Source organism: Lithobates pipiens, unplaced genomic scaffold, assembly GCF_037356315.1.
Source record: "Lithobates pipiens isolate NorthernLeopardFrog02 unplaced genomic scaffold, aLitPip1_a1.2 Scaffold_19, whole genome shotgun sequence".
Classification (NCBI taxonomy): domain Eukaryota; kingdom Metazoa; phylum Chordata; class Amphibia; order Anura; family Ranidae; genus Lithobates; species Lithobates pipiens.
In genome coordinates this window covers 486,618,151-486,641,012 of record NW_027507764.1, presented here as the reverse complement: position 1 = coordinate 486,641,012, position 22,862 = coordinate 486,618,151, and the positions used below count along the sequence as shown (strand labels likewise).

At 41.4% G+C, this 22,862-nt stretch overlaps 1 protein-coding gene across 4 annotated transcripts in view; it reads right to left on the bottom strand.

Annotated features, from left to right (window-relative positions):
* The window catches only part of RALYL (RALY RNA binding protein like), a 1,540,715-nt gene that overhangs the window by 42,235 nt on the left and 1,475,618 nt on the right, over positions 1-22,862 (bottom strand). For all 4 annotated transcript variants that reach the window (XM_077492950.1, XM_077492948.1, XM_077492949.1 and 1 more), the window contains one exon: positions 17,858-17,971. In XM_077492950.1, the coding sequence (XP_077349076.1) occupies positions 17,858-17,971 (114 nt within the window). The remainder of the gene's footprint in view (positions 1-17,857; positions 17,972-22,862) is intronic.

Sequence of the window (22,862 nt, the reverse complement as noted above, 5' to 3'; positions counted from 1 at the left end):
TATCCCTGAACTATCAAAGTAATTAAAAAAATGCACGAAGGGTCTAATTGTTTTCCCAGGCATAGGGGTTTATTTACTAAAGCTAGAGAAGGCAACATTAGTCACAATTCTGCAGGGAAACCAATCAGCTTCCAAGTTTTATTGCTAAAGCTTAATTAAACAAGCTGAGGTTAGAAGCTGATTGGTTCCTCTGCAGAAATGTGGCTAAATTTGCCCTCTCTAGCTTTAGTAAATAAACCCCTTAGATTCAGGACAACGCCAAAAGGCATACCAGCAGTCATAGGGATTCAATGAGCAGCGCAATTAGCTGTGAAGGAACAGCTGGATATAAGTGTCTCTCTTAGGAAGCCCTGTTTGATGATGTTGAATGCATGCTTAAATTGCAGTGTTGCAGAGATTTCTTGCATGCTAAGTGTCTCAATAAAAGCTGAACCCAGCTTTTTTTGGTACCGAGTGCTCCTCAGATGCTATGTGAGCAATTCTCTTGATCTTTTGTCACCTCTGTCTTGGCCTACCTGTTACAGTTTGCTGGACCCTTGCTGTTGACCCTGGCTTGCCAATGCCTCCACAGCCTTTTGATGTTCAGGTAATTTGCTGACTGTATATAGCTGACCCCAACGCTCCTTCTGACTATCCTCCTTATGATTTGCATATGGCTATTTGTTGTTGACCTTGCTCTGTCTACCGACTTTGATTTTGGTCCTAAAGTCCCTCAATCCCTTGGTATTTAGCCCTCATGCACACGGGGCATTTTGTAAACACTCTCTTCCTGGAAGTAGCGTTTTGGCAGAAAAAAGCCTGACGCTTGTAAAAAACATCAAGACCTTGAGTGTTAATTCATTTCATTGGCAAGAATGATCATGTGTTCTGGCTACTGAAACTAATGTTTAACAGCATTTAGCAGCATCAAGCGTTTTTTCTGCACAATCTCTGCTGCTCCTGGATGCACTGGCAGGTGTTTTTTTCCTGCTTCTAAAAGACCCAGCCACTAAACACTGCTAAAAGACTATGGGGATTATTTACAAAAGGCAAATCCACTTTGCACTGCAAGTGCACTTGAAAATGCAGTCGCTCTAAATATAAGGGGTCGATCTGAAATGAGTGGAATTTTATCATTCAATCATGTGTAAACTAAAATGCTGTTTTTTATTTTCCTTGCATGTCCCCCCCGGCTCCACAGCGACTGCACTTCCAAGTGCACTTGCAGTGCAAAGTGGATTTTCCTTTAATAAATAACCCCCTATGTGTGCATGGACACATAGGCTAACATGCAGGGGATTTTAGAGGCAGGGAAAAAAAACCTGATGCCCCTAGAAGCAGCTGCAAAAACATCCAGTGTGCATGAGGTCTTAGTGGCATGATTGCTACTCTTGCCCAGGTGTTTACTGTAGCCATCTAAGGAGCTTTAAAGTAAATACGAAAGAGGAATTCGCCTTATCATTAGTCTTCAACTGTTATGTGTCATTCTGCATGCAGACTAAACTCTGAATTGTTTATGTGTTGGGTCTGAGTTTACCTTTATTTGATTTCTAGTTGCTAAAGAACAAGACCAGTAGCAAAACTGACTTATTTTTATCTTGCAAAAGATAACATCCTACATCTGCTACAATTAAATTATTGAAACTGATGTTTTATACATACAGAATACTGTATGTTATACATATGATTTGTACTTTGCAAAGACAGGAGGTTTAGGTTAGCTAAAGAGACAGTCCAGCTAAAGCTCTCTGCCTTCTGGCATGATCTAGTGCCTAATAAGTTTAGTCACTCATTTGACTGATCCATTTTTATGTGTAAAGTTCAGATTGAGCTATTGAGCTTTGTAGACAAAATACTTTTTACAGCAAAGGAAATAGAAAAAAAAAACATGTAAAAGGAAGGCTAATGCTACATCAGCTGGATGAATGTATAAGTATATTAGTCAGATTTTATTAAATAAATATTCAAAACCATCTGTAAAAAGGTATAACACTTTATGACTTTGCACAAAGTGTTAATGCAGTATATATTCATCTTGCACAAGTAACTATGTGTAGCGCCCTGCTCCTGATGGGCGGACGCTATTATTTTTTCAAATTTAGTTGTCTGAAGCCGCAGTTGGGCTCAGGCTTATTTTCTTCAAAAGTTCTGGCTTATGTGCCAGTCCAGCTGGGTTGCGCTGGTTCCCCCTTGACAGTGGGTGTCGCTGTCATCGCCGGTGGCTGTGGAAATGCAGCAGGCTAGATGTATTGAATACTACCTCATGCTCAGAAATAGCTCAGTGGGAGTGTCTTCCCTGTTGTGCATTCTGGGAGAGGGTATTTAAGGTACCAACGCCATTTTTGGTGGTTCTTTTGCGGGGTCCGCTATCCCGACCTCATGACCCTCCTGGCCTGAGGTCTATATTGCATGGTTTTCTGCCTCAGGGCAGGCTGGACAGAGGGTGGACCCACAAAGGTCTTGGGGCCTACTGATCCAGGGGTGGTCCTGGGCTGTCTCACCTGCGGGGAGAAGCCAAGAAAACTGGAGGATCCAGGGGAGTATTTTTCTAGTAGAGGACCGAGCACAAGGCTGGTTTCTCTGGAGGAGCCTGGAAACTCAGTTAGAGGACGCAACCCGGATCAACACCCATACAGTATCGCCGGGTCGGCTGAAAGAATCTGGTACTGTATGGTAGTTCTTCAAAACCCTCAAGATCTCTTAAGTTTAATTGACAAGTCTGAGGCAGAGAATTTATTGAGCACCTCATCGGCTGAAAGGTCAAGTGAGAGGGGCCTATCCGGTGGTTGCTGGATCCAGTCTGTGGAGCTGTTTGTCCTCTGGATCTGACCAATACCTCTAACCTGCAATTAGTAGGTGCCTGAACTCCCCCTTTATCCTCTGACCCTCTATTGAAGGACTTTTGTGCTTATCCTGAATAAATGTTAAAAAAAGGACTAAGTGTCGGATTCAACATCATTTGGGCTACTTTCCAACGGGACCCCTGTGACGGAGAGGCGAGCAGGTGAGGTAACGGTAAGCCCAAATAAAACCAGCAGCTCCTTCGGGGGTTAGTGCTACATATGTTTCATGGTTCGACCTCCGAACAGGGAGTCAACCAGAGGATAATATTAAAGCAATGGGATTCTGCTGGCTCCCTCAACTAATTGCAGTTGCTCACATGCACTCACTCATGAAGCAATTGCTTGCGTGTGATCGGCCCTGATACAACTTGCTACGTAACTGTTTTCCGTTAAAGATTCCCATTTTATTTAACATTAGCATATGTATTTGGTTCTCATGAATGCAATATAATGCTGTCTTTTTTAAATTGCAGCTATCAAAAGTATTAAACAGGGTTGTGTCATTGAATTAACAAAGGATACATTACTAACGATAAGGTATTAAAACATTAAACAAAACTGAAATGACTATTAATTCCTTAGTGGGGAATCTTGTTGTAATTCATCTTACTATAGAAAAAGTATCAGGAAAAGAAAGATCTGAGGAATGGCAGATGGGCAAAGCACAGTAAGATAGAAGCAGCATTGAGATAAATAGACTCTCTAGTGGCACCAAAAAAAGATCGTTGTATGAAGAAAGTTACAGAAAAGATAACAGAATATGCCTGAAAGATTAGTCATTTAAGGCAGCACTAGCACTGAATATTTGTATGCATGGTATGTGTATTAATGTGTAAGTATATCACTCAAAGGCATATTTATAAAGCAGTAAATGTGACTTTCACCAAACATTCATGGGTGGTGAATCAATCATTGTCATTTAAAACACATGCATCTGAAAGATTCACCTTCAGTGAATGTCAGATTCATTGCTTTATAAATTCCTTAGAGTCATTTAATACCCCTCAAAGATATTGGACTATTTCTCTTGATCAACATGACTTCCATCTTTCTATCTCCAAAAAAGTCAGTGCATTCTTTGTTCAAGCATTATCCAAGACCAGAATCTACATCCAATACTAAAATGTTTGCCCAGGAGGACAAAATAATGTAAATCCTGGTTTCTGAGCCATAGTCCTTATGACCAAATTATCACTGGTAGCTCACGGTCAACTGCTCATAACTGGGAGCCAGTAGGAGGAGAGACCTTTTTTGGTTGACTCTTTTCCAGGGACAGAAGAGGAAGGTGAATTTGTCCCTTTGCTGACTCGCAGTTTTGCAGAGTCCACTGCTGAAAAGGTTTTTGGCTGAAATTGTTGTGGAGCTCTCAAAGGAAAAATGGGCTGTGGTGGCTTCCCAAGTTACGGAGACCACTGTGCTTGTGGTAGATACTTTATCATGGGAACTTGTACTAGATTGGTACAGATCAGGAGGACTTCCAATGCATATCTCCCCTGGAAAGGAGCACAGAAAGAGACTAATGCCGTGTACACAGGACCGGCTTTTCCGTCTGAATAAACGCTGACGGTTTTTCCAACAGAGTTCCACTGAAACAGTCTTGCCTACACACGATCACACCAAAGTCCAAGAATGAGGTGATGTACAACACATATGGTGGGACTAGAAAAAGGAAGTTCAGTAGCCAGTAGCCAATAGCTGCCCATGCGTTGTTTTTGGTCCATCGGAACAGCATACAGACAAATGGTTTTCCCGATAGGAATTGATTCCATCGGAAAGACTTAAAATTGATTCCGTCAGAAAGATTTAAAACATGTTCTATTTCTAGGTCCGTCAGGATTTTCGAAAAAAAAAAATCCAATGAGGCCCACACACGATCGGAATATCCGTTGAAAAGATTCCGTATGACTTTTTCTGCCGGAAAGTCAGACCGTGTGTACAAGGCATAACTCAATTTCCCTCAAATTTCTCTACATGTCTGAGGAGTTATTTTACTTGCTGAGTGGGAAACAGCAGACTTTAGATGGGCAGCCTGTGTGGGAATACTTAAGATTTCCTAAACAGCTACAACCACTCTCCTCAGATAACCCAGGCTTCAGCTAATTCCGCAAAACAATACCTTTTCCTTGTTTACTCAAATGCTAAATATGTGATTGCACATCTGCCCCACCACTGAACCACCTGCACATCTGCCCCATCACTGTACCACCTGCACATCTGCCCCACTGCTGTACCACCTGCACATCTGCCCCACCACTGTATCCTCCTTCTCTTCTGTCCCACTGCTTAACCCCCCCTCCGCTCTTCTGCCTCACAGCTGTACCCTCCTGCTCATCTGCTTCACCAATGTACCCTCTTCTCATGTATGAAGCAGGAAGCAGAGATCAGACACAGGGAAGCAGAGATCAGACACAGCTACCTGTCCTGGCACACTCATCCCCGCTGATCCACCTCTCACATCCAGCCCACATGCTTGTATGTGTATGCAACAATGAGCTCAGGTCAGGGGCAATTTCCTGAAAGCAGTGGGCCTGTGTGCAAGATCATAAGTTATGCACCCGCAGCTGAGAAAAAGTTGGGTTTGATTTTTATTGCGCTGAATGCTGGTTGTGGCTTAAAGTGAAGTTCCACCCAAAAATTGAACTTTCACTTTAAGTGCTGGTGGCCCCCTAACATGCCACATTTAGCATGTCATTTTTTTGGAGTGGGGACAGGGTACCAAGTTTTTACAGGCATCCAGATTCCACTTCCTCCCCTGGCACAGCGGTGAAGAAAGAAAGTTCACTTCTCCCCCCTTCCTCCCTGCAATCTTCTGGGACACGTCACAGGTCTCTGAAGATTGCCCGACCATTCACAGCGCGTGCTGTATGTTATATTGTGAAAAAATAAAAATTGTTTGAAAGTTTGGTACACTGTTTATGTGTTGTTCTAAGAAAGTTTTTGTAAGTATGGTCCAGTGCTCACGTAAAGAGTTTAGGTTATGGAATGAGGATTGCAGGAGGATGGGCCATAGAAAAAACTTAGGGAATAGTGGGGTTTATTTACTAAAACGGGAGAGTGCAAAATGTAGTGCAGCTGTTCATGGTAGCCAATCAGCTTCCAGGTTTTAGACCGGGTTCACACTGGTGCGACACGACAGTCGTACCACTGTGGATCCCACTTTGACCTGCGACTTGAAGTCTGACATCCATCCGACTTCAATGAACAGGGATCTGACTTTGATCCCCTACAATACCAGGCACTGTGTCTGGTATGAATCTGTAGGGGAAATTCCACACCAAATAAAAAATAAATAAAAAAGAAATGTCATGGGGTCCACCCTCCAAGATCATACCAGGCCCTTTGGTCTGGTATGGATTTTAAGGGGAAACCCATGCCAAAAAAAACGCATGGAGTCCCCCCCAAAATCCATACAAGACCCTTATACGAGCATGCAGCCCGGCATAGGGAAATGATATGACTATATGAAGGGGAGCTACTGTCTCCCCAGCAGTATATGCGGACCTTCCGGTACATTGAGGACCGTTGCTGTACATCACTTTTATAGTATATTGGGGTAAGCTAGCTTGTTTGGATTACTATTTTATTTTTCATCGTGTCCCTATTGGCCTACTTGTAGTCTCTATTTTTGTTTTTTCCATACTGGCAGCAATTGCCTTCTTAATTCTTGGATACAAAGCTGCATCTTTGCTGGTAACCCATGTACTTTTTTTTGACCCACTAAGACAATCTAGGGCTGCAAAACCTTTTGGTTATTCTACCTTAGCATTAGTCCTTCTTTATGCATGGATCTCTTATTAATTCTGATGCACATGGTCCAATATCTTGCACATTTGGATATATAGGGTCCATTTGAATAATGAAGTAAATACCTCTGATAGCTCTTAATAGTATAACCAGAATGTATGTTTGTACCCATTATGATTATTACAAGAACCCCATGTTGATCAATTTCCTGGTAGTAGGGGCTTTTTGGTCATGCATGGGACGAGATACTCATCAAGTCTCTATTATACACTGGGACACTTTTCCTTCAATTGTCTCCTGACTCCTGGACTTTTTGGAATTGTTGCAGTGTCTGCCTATTCTTATCTTTTAATCTACATATTGTGAGTTATATTTATATAGATGACATGTTACATGAATATACATATAGCAAATTTTCATTGTATGTCATTGATTGACATTTATCTTGTAGAGTCCGTTTATTGTACTCCTGAATAAAGGACCCCCTGAAGAAGACTCAGCAAGTTGAAACGCATAGGGGCCCTTTTGGGCTGTGATGCTCCTTTGAGGAATGGAATTTGTTATTTCTTGTTCATCACATGTAACATGCAGTTTTTGTTTGTATGTGTTTTTTTATTTCTATAATGGTTTTAATTGTATGTATAAATAAACTTTTCTATATTTGACACTAACATGTGTCTACATTTGTGCCTTTAAAGTCCCCTCCCAACCCCACTTTTCTTGATTCATTATTGGGATTTGGCACCTTTGACATTTGGACAGCCTATGCACTTCTGATAGATCTTGTTTTCTATAGTTGGACCTGCAGTGTCAAGGGACAAAAGAGAGAGGTCTGACATAAGAGAAGGTTATTCCTCTGCTCTCCTCTTACCTGGACTCATAGAGCCAATTTCAGTAGAGCTAACTAATCCGCTATAGGTTGCCATATTGTTGCTATTAGAGTACTTACCTCTGCTCTTGGGGTTATTTGCAGGTGTGGAATCCCCTGAAAGCAGCCTGATATAATATATTGAGTTATATTGTTCTTGATCTCAGTTATTGCTCTTCAGTTAATTAATCATAAAATATACTGATATGCCCTGTACACACGGTTGGACCTTCTGATGGAAAATGTGTGATCGGACTGTGTTGTCAGAAATTACGATCGTGTGTGGGCTCCATCTGACTTTTTCCATCTGAATTTCTGACACACAAAGCTTGAGACCAGGATCTAAAACTTTCCAACAACAAAATCTGATTGTTTAAATTCCGATCGTGTGTAGACAATTCCAGTGCACAAAGTGCCATGCATGCTCAGAATAAATTTACGAGATGAAAGCTATTGGCTACTGGCCTCTTTATAGTCCCGTTGTACGTGTTTTATATCACCTCGTTCTGAACGTTCGGATTTTCCGACAACTTTGTGCAACCGTGTGTATGCAAGATAAGTTTGGGCCATAATCTTTATTTTGTTGTCGGAATGTCTATGTGTACAGGGAATTACTCTGTTACTTTTCCACAGAAACCTTACAGTAAAGACTATTTATGTATTTTATCATAATGTGTGTGTTTTTCATTGGTCCTAGCACTGACACTGTTGCCAGGTGTGCCAGAGGGGCTGAGACTGTTCTTGGGGTTCAGAGGCAGAGTACAGAACCAAGTATACTTAAGCAGGTCCTTTCGAGGGTAGTGCTACACATTTACAAAATATTTACTACATTTTTGTTATTGGGTACTTCCAACAATGACACTGAAGAGAAAGCTCTTCTAATAATTTGAATGTGCTTCCACAAGAGGTAAAATGTTCTCACAAATTGATCTCGGTCTTGGGCAGCAAAAAAAAAAAAAAGGAAAAAAAAGCAGTTTCAGGACTTTAAAGGATACTGCACATAGCTATACTGAGAAGTTGGAGATTGACACTTTAATTCATCTAATACATCTACTGCATGTATGGGTCCTTTCCAAAAGCTAGAAGCTGAAGAAGCTCCTAGGTGTGCATGATCCAACAGTGTGTCAGGATGCTTGCAGTACTTATATGGTAACTAGTGGTGATAAAAGTAAACAAAATAAATCTACAGGTAAAACAGAAAGCCAATTCAAGCTAACTCAAGAATTATTGGTTAGTTAACAAAAGTAAACACATGAGAATATAACAGGATATAAAGTTGCGCTAGCTATAGTCATTTGTTCATGATGCAGAACAATAACTCCCACACTATCTAGTTGTAAGTCTCTAAGCACATTGTTTATGAGGTGTAAAATTGTTGCAAACAAATTTAAAGGAAATCTATTATTTTCCCCAATTAATTGCTTCTTTCCAAGCCTCTGCTGAAGATGCCATGTTCCTCTGACATTTGGCTTGTAATCAATCACGAAGTGAAGTTAGCGGTTTTATAATTATGAGCATAACCTGCATAGTGAACAATCAATACTCTCATTGAAAATGAAAGCTAAATTTTCTGTTAATAAAATTAAAATAAAAAACATTGTGATTAAAAGGCGAAAATTGTACAGGACAGAAATTGAGAGTCAATTTACAAGATCACAATAAATTCACTTGGTACTTGTTCTTTCTTTTAGTTTATTAATTTAAGGAGCTGCAGCAGTTAAAAAAAAAAAGAAAAAATAGATCCGGGTATGAATGTGAACTTGATTTTGGTAATATATAGAATTGTCTATAGCTAAACTGAATGATATTGTGTTCATTTATTATCATGGAATGCGATGATGGAATGGAAGTTGGCTGGTAAGCGGCTAAAGCAAAATGACAAAATATCGGTGAGTTACTGACACCTACCAATACAATAATTACTAGGTAGCATCAGGCCTAAAATTTTGTGAAAATCCCACAACTGGATCATAAAGTATCGGTGCTTACAGACAAGTGCCTGTATCAGCTACTGAAGTAAGGCATGGTGAGTATACAGAAGTGCTAACTAATGTTAGGGTTTAGATTTGGGGTTAGCTTAGATTAATTAAAAGTAAAAGAACAGGGGTTTGGTTCAAGGTTTTAGGTTAAAGGCTAAGTTCCCTTTTGTTCTACTTTTTTTTTTCTTTCTAAATTCCAGCTCCCCTATGTACCAATCTAGCATTAATATACTTATTTTGCAAAAATAAAAACAGCTCTCCATTTATTCTACACACGCTTATCATAATTGAGCATTGGGGTTGAGTTGAAGCCCCATTAAACCAAAAACGTACCATATAACTTACCAATTCTTGCTTTTCTTTCATAACATATTTACCTTTTATTTCACCTGCTGATCTGGCCAATTTGGTTTCATGTACACTGCTGCTGGTAAACAGATGTTTTTTTCCGCGGCCTCTGAACTCTCCTCATTGTTATCATATCAGTACATGTATACAGGGTAATTTATAATTGTTTCTAGGCAGTTGAGTTTAGAAGCATTTTTTGAAAAGAAAAAAAAATGCATTCAGGACAGATGTCCAGAGGCATTTGAAACATCAAATGCCTGTAGCAGCTTGTAAACGCATTTAAATATGGTAACTAATGTTTAGCTGTGTCTTGTTTACAGGTGTTTTTAACCCCCCTGACGGTATTCCCGAGTCTGGCTCAGGGTGGAATTTTCATACCAAAAGCGGTATCCCCGAGCCAGACTCGGGACTGCATCGCTGGATCCAGGAGGAGGTTTACTTCTCCCTCGGATCCAGCGTTGTCTCCCCGCTGTACGAGCGAGCCGTGTCTCGCTCGATTCATCACATCGCCGATCTCCGTTCCCTGCGAGCGTTGCGACGCACGGGGACGGAGATCGGCGCCAAATTCAAAAAGTGAAACAAACAGTAAACATACAGTATAATGTAATCTTACAGATTACATTGCTGTATGTAAATATTTCACATCCCCTTTGTCCCTAGTGGTCTGCCCAGTGTCCTGCATGCAGTTTTATATTATAAAAACTGTTCTTTATGCCTGGAAACTGAAGATTGTCCATAGCAACCAAAACTGTCACTTTACATCAAAAATGATTTTAGACCAGCTAGAAAACAGCGATAATAAATTGGAATCACTCGCAGAATTTAGCGATAGCGATTTGTGGGGAGATCCGTCATCAAATACTGAAAAGTAATGACAGTGACAATTCTGCAACTGAGCAAATTTCAGTGTTTTTGATTTGATTACATTATTGAATAATTTTTATTATTGTTATATTATTATTTGGTACAATTATTTATAATTATTTATTATATTATAATTTATGATTTCATTTTTCAAACTTTATTATACCCGGGATGTCTGCTAGACTCTGGTTTGGACAGATTTAAGAGAGTTATTCCTAAGAATTGCAGGACTACAATATAAAACGCCAAATTTTCATGCAAAATAATGGTACCGCTTTTAGCACCTAAAATCCGAAATAATCGTACCGCCAGGGAGGTTAATAGAGATACATTTTTGACTATTTAAAAAAAAAATGCTTCTAAATGCAAACGTGACTAAATGCGGCATAACAGACATTTTTAAATGTCGGTTACTATCTGTCAAGTTAAATTGTTCAGGAGAGGTTTCAAAACATCCAGTGTACATTAAGCCTAAGTCAAATTCCTGTACCAGACCGAGCAGGTCAGCAAAAGTGGCAATCAGAGACACACCAGTTACCACTGACAGGGGTGCTTACAATGGCCACCTCTTATTTGTTTATGTAAAACTGTTATCCCACAAGGTAAAAAAGAAGTTGTTGTAAATATTTAAAAGTGTGAGCTTGACTAACAAATTAAAGCAGAACTGCTGCTAAATCTGCTAGTGCATATAACACTACTATCCCCCCAGAAGGCCCGGTTCACAATGGTGCGACATACGCTCTGACATGATGCATGACGTGTATAAATCAATTGTTCCCTATGAGAGCCATCTTAACTGGTCTGACTTGTGTCGGTCCAACTTTGAAAAAGGTTCCTTCACTACTTTGGTCTAATATGGGCATGGTTTCAGCCCATTGATTTGAATGAAAGTTGCATCAAAGTTGGATCATCATCCTAACTGATCCGACTTGTGGCATGCGACTTGTGCTCTGAAGATCTTGAAGCGGACTGAAGGGTCTGATATGGTCTTGGGGGGGACCCCACATCATTTTTATTTTTTCATTTTGGCGTGGGCTTCCCCTCACAAGATTCATAGCTTCCCCTTTTATTCCTGCAAAGGAACAGGAAATGAGGAAGGGGGCAAACACTTTTTCACACCACTGTATATATATCTCAAGTACACTGCCACTAACTGAATAAACCGCTTGCTTAGTCTAAGTGAAGCTCTCTGTCCACGCCAACGACACTACACACGCCCACCGTGTAAGCAGCCTTATATAGTGTGAGGCATGGACTTAGTCACCCTGCCTTTTTAGTCACTCTGCATGTCAGATGCATGCTTTGGCCAATCATCATATAGCAATGCACTGCAATCTCGCAAACACCCAATGTTCGACTCAAACTTATGTTTGACCCAAACATCAAGCTCATCCCTAGTCCATATATTTCCATGTCTTTCAATGTACTGATGAGAATTTTAGTACAAATGTACTTTACTCCTATGTTTTTGTAATGTTTTACAGCTATAATAAAGAGTGTTAATCTTAATTCCGCTAACCAGACATATAGATACTATTACAGTTTTGGATCTATTAGATCAATGCACTAATGTACGAGTAAGTACAGATAGTATTATTTAGTCAAACCAGCACATATAGTAGTTTTGCTTTTGTGTTATATAATAAATGGAAAAATATATATCATAAATATATACTAACAAAAATATATTACATTGGAAAATAGTGTTCCTTGAACAATAAAATGTTTCTTTTTAGCACCATACTTACCACATAACTAAAGGAATACAGAAGTATACAATCTCTAATATATTTGCAGAGGCAAAGCTTAATTTGTTCTTTATTGTTATGCAAAATTTGCTTAATAGACTACAAACTCAGTGCAGTAGATATTGCAATAATAATTTTACAAGAGAACAGACTTTCTAAAAGCGTCTGCCATACTTTCTTGAAAGTGTTGCAGGCTTACACGAGTGCAGGATTTTGCCTTTTCTTTTAATCATTATGTCTAAAAATTAAACCAAGCACTGGTAAAAAAAAAAAAAAAAAAAATTATAAGTAAATATGTGGTATTAGTCAGAAGTGGTGGAGGGGCAGAGCCAATATAATAGCAAAAGATATTTCAGTTGGTATATATTTTGTACCCCTCTGTGATTCTGCCCTCTTACAAAATTCCCCAAGCAAAATACCTGTTAATCTGCCAAAAATCCAATGCGCTTCTAACTTCCTGTATGAACTGACTATACAGTCCTTCTGATGCACAGTCCCAAGCAAAGTTGTCAACCCTACCCAGTTCTCCTGTGCTGAACTACAGGACAACACCTTACCCCTTATGTTATGGGAATGAGGAGGGGGAGAGTGCTCTATAGTCCAGCAAGGGAAAACAGGTCAGGATTGAAAAACTACTTGGGATTTCAGTGCAGCAGAGGAGCATTCCTAGCTCAAACAGCAAGATCAACAGGCAATTTTCTGCTCAAAACATGTGCATGTATTGCAGAGATGTAATATACAGTACATTCATAAAGTATTCAGACCCCCTTCACTTTTTTTCAATTTTGTTATATTGCAGCCTGATACTACAGTTATTTAACTACTTCAGCCCGGAAGGTTTTACCCCCTTAATGACCAGGCTGTTTTTTGGGATACGGCACTGCATTACTTACTAACTGACAATTTTGCAGTCAAACAAAATGAATGTCCTTTTTTCCCCACAAATAGAGATTTATTTTGGTGGTATTTGATGACCTCTGCGGTATTTATTTTTTGCGCTATAAACAAAAAAATAGCGTAAATTTTGAAAAAAAAACTATATTTTTAACTTTCTGCTATAAAACAGATTCAATAAAAATATGTAAAACATCAAATTTCTTCATCAGTTTAGGTCAATATGTATTCTGCTACATATTTTTGGTAAAAAGAAAAATCCCAATTAGCGTATATCGATTGTAAATGCAATAACATTTTTGCGCAAACCAAACTATGGGATATATTTATGGCATTTTTATTTTTACTAGTAATGGCTGGGATCAGCGATTTTTAGCAGGAATGCAACATTGCGGCAGACAAATCGGACACTAAAGCCTCGTACACACGGTACGTTTGTTGGCCAACCGAGCGTCTGATTTTTGCCAAAAGGGCGTGTGCCAGGATCTTGTCTTCCATACTAACGGTACACAATTGTTGTGCAACAAACACAAACGTAGTGACGTACTACAAGGAATTTCAGCTCTTAAGCGCCACCCTTTGGACCCCTTCTGCCAATTTTGTGTTTGGAGAGCATTGATTCCGAGCATGCGGTTTGTACTTTCGACTTTTGTGTGGTGGATTTATGTACTGACCATACAAAAATCTGACGTCAAACCTAAAAATTTTCTAGCTTGCCATCCAACATTTGTTGGCCAAAAGTTGGACAACAATTATCAAAAGGAGCTTACTAACGGTAAGATTTTAGGACAACAGTCTGTCAACAGACAATACCCTGCCAACCAACTCATTGTGTGTACGAGGCTTTAGTGACACTTTTTGGGGACCAGTGACACCAATACAGCGATCAGTGCTAAAAAAAAGGCAATGTCACTGTATAGATGACACTGGCAGGAAAGGGGTTAACATCAGGGGCAATTAAAGGGCTAAGTGTGCTCCTAGGGAATTCTTTCTAACTGTGTGGGGGATGGACTGACTTGAGGAAGAGAGAGATCTGTGTTCCTGATTCTTCCTGTCTGACAGAATGATGGTCTGCCTTGTTTACATAGGCAGACAACCATTCTGTCTCTCGTCCAATCACAGAGGGAGCAAGTCGCCGGTGGCGTGCGCGCCCAGACCCAGAAGTCGCGAACAACTTACAGGTATGTTGTTTCACACAGCCGGGCCGCCCTGCTGCAGTATTTGTGCGGTGGGCGTTCCAGAAGTAGTTAAATTCATTTATTTTCCTGATTAATCCCAGATAGCAAGGATAACACAAATTTGTGGCAGTGTTGAAAGTCCTTTAACTTGCTGCACATTTTCATTGTCTAGTCGTACACTTGCAGAGCACTTGAAGCACAAGGTCTAATTGACTTTTCCAATATTTAGAAAATTTGTGTGGCAAGTCTCTAGCACGAGCAACGTCGTAGTGGTGAGTCTACAGCAGGAGATCTGCAAGTCTACAGCATGAAAATTCAGCCACAGTGACCCCTGTGGTGGGATGACCATTGTTCAACATAACTGAACCAGACTTGCAGCAGACTTGCAGAATGTTTGATGAAGAAAGTTGATCTGGAGTCATGCAATGCAGAATTCCTGCAATTGAGCAACAAACTCGTGAAGCCTGGCAAGTCTTGCAATAGCTTAGCAAGTCATTTTAAAACTTGCAGCACTATTGCTTGCTATATAGGATCTACACTCGGTACCCCATAATGACAACGTGAAAACAGATTTTTAGAAAAGCCATTGGCAAACATATTCCGACCCTTTGCAGCAACACTTGAAATTTAGCTCAGGTGCCTCCCATTTCTTTTGATCGTTGCTGAGATGTTTCTATACCTTGATTGGAGACCACCTGTGGTAAATTAAGTTGATTGGACATGATTTGGAACATGATTTGATTTGGAGCACACACCTCTCAATAAAAGGCCTCACAGCTGACAATGCATACCGTATTAGAGCAAAAGCCATGAGATCAAAGGAACTGCCTGCAGAGCTCATAAACAGGATTATTGCAAGACACGGGCCTGGGGAAGGATAGCAACAAAAAAAAAACTCTGCTGTATTGAAGGTTCCCAAGAGCATAGCAGCCTCCATAATTCTCAAATGGAAGAAGTTTGGCACAACCAGGACTCTTCCATGAGCTGGTTGCCCAGCTAAACTGAGCAACCGAGGGAAATGGGCCTTAGTAAGAGAGGTGACCAAGAACCCGATGGTCACTCTGGCTGATCCAGAAGGACAACCATCACTGTATATATTTTATTTTTATTTTTTTGCCCAGACATACACTTTAAGAAGGTTGAAAAGGGTTAATAAAAGTTATAAATGTTATATCCCTCCAAGCTGTTATACTCAACCTAACCTTGAATAATAAGATTTAATACAGCAAGCTGTGTTTTGTAGTTCTCTGCATAAGTGGGAATACACAAAGCCTTCTTGTGCAGTACTGAGCTGGAGGTCTGAAACAATGAGAAGACTGACACTTGGATTTTTGCTCTGCTTCTAATATTATTTTATCACTTATTTCCAGTAGGTTCCAGAACAATGATTTACTGATCATGCACTAAGCAGAGTTTTACTCATCAACTCTTTTATTCCTTCCAACTTCTCAGTTTTACTTGACCTTTACAGAAAAATGTATCTTTGGTTAATTTTCATATAAAAGTATTCAAATCTGAGCCCAGTGCACCGATTTAACGGGTAACCATAAAAAGAATACAGTTTTATTCTATGCAATAGCGTACAACTGAAATTCTTAATTCATGTTAGATGTTTAAAAGTTTTTAAAGGACATTTCCTTCAGGAACTTAATTATGATGGTCTGCATTTATTGTGATCTACAGTATGTAAAAATAACAGAGGTATGTTTTTGGAATTATGAACCTGAAGTCAGCAAAGTTAATTTGGCTATAGCTACCATAGGGCTAGCATTATTGGAAGCCTTCATAACAGCTGGTGAGATAAGTGGAAAAACAGCTCTGGACCATAGGGTTATCTCACTGGACAGGCAGCTTCTACAACCCAGAGGATCTCCATGTTCTCCTTAGCTTGCAGTGTAATGTAATAGACATGTGCAGAACGGAAAAATTCATTTTGTATAGATTTGTTAAGTTACTAATTTTGTTTTGTTTATTCATTTTCCAACTAATTCCAAAAAACTCCACTGTATTGAAGGTTCCCAACAGCATAGTGGCCTCCATAATTCTCAAATGGAAGAAGTTTGGCACAATCAGGACTCTTCCAAGACCTGGTCGCCCAGCTAAACTGAGCAATTGAGGGAAATGGACTTTAGTAAAAGAGGTGACCAAGAACCCGATGGTCACTCTGGTTGATCTCCAGAGATTCTCTGTGGAGAAGTTCCAGAAGGACAGCCATCACTGTATATATTTTATTTATTTTTTTGCCCAGACATACACTTTAAGAAGGTTGAAAAGGGTTAATAAAAGTTTTGTTTAAAAGTTTTGTTTATTCATTTTCCAACGAATTCCAAATTTTCAGAACGATTCGAATTTGGATCGGTCGAAAAATCATTGACTGATTCAAATTCTGTGTAAAGAATAGCTGGTTGTTAAAGAAGAACTGCAGCCTGCTCACATAATTTGTAATTAACACACATTTGCCATTCTGAAGCTTCCCTCCGACCACTTTGCATATTATTTTATACATACTGTGATTCTGTACTTGCCAAATATGCTGCAGAAATCTCCCTCCACTGAGTCTGGCTGCATCCATTTTAATTGTGGGCAGCTGAAGCTGCTGCCTGTTCACTTCCTGGATTTACAGAGACACACCTCCAGCTCTGCAGCCCATGTAGCTCTCATTGGCCCTCTTATGACTCACCCAGCCTCCCTTCCTAAAAAACCCTTACGAAAGTGAGACAGAGAGCTGTGCATGATGTCATAAGCCTAGGCTAAGGACCAGACAAGAAACAGGAAGTGAGCTGTATAAGCTATTTACTGGCAGAAAAAAAAATTTATTATCCAAAGTTAAAACAACAAGGGCAGAAGATTTATTAAATGGAAAATTTTAAAAATGACTGAAGGTCCGCTTTAAGGAGTGGGCTGGAACGCCCTCTTTAACAACCAATAACTCATCAGCTGTCAATAAAAAATGAATTTAAAAAAAACAGCATGGGGTTTCCCTCCAATCCATAGCAGGCCCTTCGGATCTGGTGTGGTTTTAAGGGGAACCCCACGCCAAAACTAAAACAATAAAAAAAACTGTGACCCTTAGCATGCAGCCCATCAGGCCTCGAAAGGGGGGGGGTGAGCGAGTACCCCCCTTCCTGAACCTTACCAGGCAACATGCCCTCAACATGGAGGGAGCTTTGGGGCAGGGGTGTCTCTTTCCCAGAACCCAATAATATTTAGTTTTTACAGATATGAACATTGGCAATGTGTATGTTTTTTTTTTTTTATTATTATTTCAGATACCATTTAATATGTGCTTTATGTTCATGGATTTTCAATTCTTTCCAAGAAAATCCACAGCTTTGAGTTATCTGCTTTTTCTTGCTTTAATTTTCATCTTAATGAGATTCCAAAGACTATGCCATAAATCATTTTCACCAACCTGCTTCAGCCTTCTGCTGTTTTTCAATTTTTTCCAGCCTGCCCAGCAAAGAGTCGATCTTGGTTTTGATTTGGGTCAGTTCCTTCTTGATTGTCTGAAGCTCATCAGATTTTACTGGGGAAAAAAGAAATGAACAACACTTAAAAGCAATAATTTTCCCCTATCAGCCAGATAGCACAACTAGCTCAAATGTTCTGTACATTGCGGTGCAGTCATGGGGGTATAATTTTGGTGCCTGCTATTTGCAATGTTGTGGGTGATTTTCCACAAATATTTTCAAACAGAATAGAGTTCACATCAAGGATCCCAGAATGTGTCACTTTCAAACAGAGCCTTCATTCGGAGCATTCAGCGTGGTATCATTTTCAATCAGGGTTGTCATTTATTTCATCTAGGTCCACCATCGCCAAAGTGCAGCATAATAATATGTATTTTCTGTAGTAATCTATGAGCACTGTAATATCAGTGATGCCAAGGTAAGCTGTGTTTGGCATAAATACGTGTCTGGATTTTAGGTGTTGTAAGGGATCTTCCCGGGGTAGGGTGTGTTTGGACACAGTTCACAGCAAACTTGGAATTTATAAAGCAGATCTTGGCGTTTATTCGTGGTACAAACAGTCCAGCAAACAAAATATACAGCAACACCGTGCTTTCTAAGTACAACAAAAATAAAAGTCCTAGCCCGGCTGGGCGCTTACTAACAGGTTCTGCTCACCTATCTGACACTTACAAACACAGCGTCTTTCGCCTGGACATCGCAGGGTGAGTTTTAGCTCCAGCAGTGGCTGTGCTTGCAGCTTCCTTCAACACACAGATTGTTCGTTCCCTGGCTGAGAGCAACCCCCTGCAGACCCTGCAGTGCCTTTAGCTTCCCAGGCTAATTAGGATCAAAGCTCACCTGATCCCAAACCCAGAACTGGATCGGGGGATGTGGAATGACAGGTCCCTCTACCAAACCTACCTGCCATTCCATATAAACCCAGGCCCGGCAAAATTAAATAACAACTCAGCAGCATATCGCTGCTGAGAAACTGATCCATCCTGGATTTACCATCTCACACTGTGTAGCAACCTAGGTGAGATGTACACCCCCTCAACCACTTCTCCAGTGACATGTCTACATATCCCCCCCCTCTTTTTCAGACCGGAGGGCTGAGCCTTTTGTCCCCACAGACAACTCACCCTTGACAATGCGTCAGCATTTGCCTGTAATTTCCCTGGCCTGTGTTCCACAGTGAAATTAAAGTTTTGTAGGGAGAGAAACCATCTAGTCACTCTTGCATTTCTCTCCTTGTTTAACTTCATCCATGTTAGGGGGGCATGGTCTGTCACCAACTTGAATTTCCTGCCTAGCAAGTAATACTTTAACGATTCTAGGGCCCACTTTACTGCCAAACATTCTCGCTCCACAATGGCATAATTTTTCTCGGCCGGGGTTAGTTTTCTACTCAAGTACGTCACTGGATGCTCCTCACCATTCACTACTTGTGAGAGTACTGCACCTAAGCCTGTGTTAGAGGCATCTGTCTGGACCAGAAATTCTCGCCTGAAATCGGGGGTAACTAACACAGGTGGTTGGCACAAGGCAGACTTAAGGCTTTGGAAAGCCTTCTCGGCCTCTGGGGTCCACGTGACCATTGCTGTCTTTCTGCCCTTTGTCAAGTCAGTTAGTGGAGCAGCAACTGAGGCAAAGTTCGGCACAAATCTACGGTAATACCCCGTAATACCCAGGAAAGCTCTAACCTGTTTCCTTGTCAGGGGTCTAGGCCAATTCTGTATTGCCTCAATTTTATTTAGCTGTGGCTTAATCAACCCTCTCCCAATAATGTAGCCCAGATATTTGGCCTCTTCTAGGGCTAGAGCACACTTCTCGGCATTTATGGTCAACCCCGCATCACTTATGGCATCCAACACGGCCTGTACCTTACAGAGGTGACTTTCCCAATCAGGGCTAAAAATGACCACATCATCGAGGTAGGCAGCTGAGTAATCACGATGTGGTCGCAGAATCAAGTCCATCAACCTCTGGAAAGTTGCAGGCGCTCCATGTAACCCGAATGGCATCACTACATACTGGAATAGCCCATCAGGGGTGGAGAATGCAGTTTTCTCTTTAGCCTCACCAGAAAGTGGAATCTGCCAGTAGCCCTTTGTGAGATCGAGAGTGGTTATGTACCTGGCGTTACCCAACTTCTCAATCAACTCATCTACCCTGGGCATAGGATACGCATCGAACTTGGAGATCTCATTCAACTTTCTGAAATCGTTACAGAACCTCCAAGTTCCATTGGGCTTTGGGATTAGCACAATTGGGCTGGACCATTCACTCTGTGACACCTCAATTACCCCCAGAGCAAGCATACGTTTTACCTCGGCAGATACGGCTTCCCTACGTGCCTCCGGTATCCTATAGGGCTTAAGGTTTACTCTGCTTCTAGGCTCAGTTTCAATGTGATGATGGATGAGGTGTGTACGCCCTGGGAGGTCAGAGAACTTGTTTTTGTTTTTCTGTAAAAATTCCTGAGCCTCCTGTTTCTGTGACACTGATAGAGTATCACCTACCTTGACTGGAGGGATTGGTTGTGACAAATCATTAACAGTATTTGTCGCCACCAAGGATTCCCTGTCTTTCCAGGGCTTGATCAAGTTTATGTGATAAACTTGGAAAGGCTTCCTTCTACCTGGTTGGTGCACCTTGTAGTTCACCTCACTGATCTTTTCAACAATTTCATAAGGACCTTGCCACTTCGCCAAGAATTTACTCTCAACAGTGGGGACTAGTATAAGGACCCTATCGCCTGGGTTGAATGTCCTGATTCTTGCGGACCGGTTGTAAATTCTACTTTGGGCCTCTTGAGCCCTCTGGAGGTGTTCCCTTACCAGGGGCATTACAGTGGCTATACGGTCCTGCATTTGTGCTACATGCTCAATAACACTCTTGTATGGGGTGGACTCATTCTCCCATGTCTCTTTTGCAATGTCCAGTAGACCCCTAGGGTGATGACCATAGACCAACTCGAATGGTGAGAACCCTGTGGACGCTTGGGGCACCTCCCTAATAGCAAACATGAGGTAGGGTAATAAATGATCCCAGTCACGACCATCTTTTGCCACCACTTTCTTCAACATATGTTTCAAAGTTTTATTAAATCTCTCCACCAATCCGTCCGTCTGGGGGTGGTACACAGAGGTACGGATGTGTGAGATTTTAAATAGTTTGCATAATTCCTTCATTACTTTCGACATAAATGGCGTACCTTGGTCAGTTAGGATTTCTTTGGGGATCCCAGTCCTAGAGAACATATAAAACAACTCACGTGCAATTGTTTTAGATGCAGTGTTTCTTAAGGGTACAGCCTCAGGATAGCGGGTCGCATAATCCAGGACTACCAAAATATACTGGTGTCCTCTAGCTGACTTTACAATGGGACCCACTAAATCCATGGCAATACGCTCAAAAGGCACCTCTATAATAGGGAGCGAAACCAAAGGACTGCGAAAATGTGACACTGGGGCACTAACCTGACATGTGGGGCACGACTCACAGTATTTTTTAATGTCCTCATATATGGCCGGCCAAAAAAACCTCTGGAGAACCCTCTCTCGCGTTTTGTCAGTCCCCAAGTGTCCCCCAAGAACATGGTTATGTGCCATGTCAAGCACCTGACGCCGGTACGGCTTAGGTACCAGAAGCTGTTCCACAATCTCATCTTTAACCTTATTGACTCTATAGAAAAGATCATTAGTCACCGAAAAATGTGGAAATCTTTTTTCAGCATCTGGTTCCTGAGGTACCCCGTTCATAACAGCAACCTGCTCTCTCGCATTTTTGAGAGTGGGGTCCTGTAATTGTGCAGTCCCAAAATTATCGCTAGACACCTCTAAGTCTAGTATATTTTGCTCAGTGGGAGGAGCCTCCTCCTCCCCAGCCAGGACCTGCAAAGGAAAACAATCATTTTCATCCTGCACATTTTTATCATTCATAGTGGACAAGGCAACCCCCTTAGAGGTATCCTCACTCCTTTTGGGGATTTTTCTTTTTTCCCAAAGAGCCCAGAATAATGGAAAATCGCGCCCCAATATTACATTATGCATGAGGTTTTTAACCACACCCACTTCATATTGTACGGTGCCTTGTTCAGTCCCGACTTTAGCCAGCACTATAGGGTACACTTTTGTATCACCATGTATGCACACAACACTCATATGCTTTTTAGACTCTAAGTCCCCAGTCACCAGGCTAGCATGCACCAAGGTTACAAGGCTTCCTGAGTCCATTAACGCTTTAACAGGAAAGTCATTGATTGTGATGTTGCAGATTTGCGGTTCAGTCTCTAGTCCAGGAACTGCAGCACAAGATGGTTCCGCAAATAGCGACTGACGCCGGCTAGCGTCACATTCCATGGGTTCAGAGGTAAGAGGGCAATGGGCAGACACGTGTCCCGCCTCATGGCATCTCCAACACTGGATAGGGCCTGGTCTCTTTGGCAAGGAGTCTTTTTCAGAGCCCCTTAGCCACCCGGGACCATCACCAGTCTTTTGTCCCTGAGACACCACTTGAGCCCTTTTCCCCCCATCAGCACCCCTCCACACTCCCCCAATAGATGGAAGTCTCTTACCAGCTGACGGCACAGATCTGGCGCTCCGGGGAGGTGAAGATGCTGCAGGAACATCACGGAGGTAGTCCTCAGTCGCCTGGAACCTCTCCACAAGGTTGACAAGTTCGTTTGCGTTCCTAGGATCACCTTGTCCCACCCAGCGTTGCAGGTCAGTAGGAAGCGCTCGGAGGTAGCGATCCATCACGACCTTCTCTAGGATTTGTGCAGGAGTAGAAGTGTCTGGCTCCAACCACTTTCTTGCCAAATGGATTAGGTCATACATCTGGGACCTCGCTGATTTGTCCAGACTGTAGCTCCAGTTGCGTACCCTCCGGGCACGGACTGCAGTAGTAACTCCTAGTCGGGCAAGTATCTCCTCTTTTAGCCGAGTATAGTCCTTAACCTCT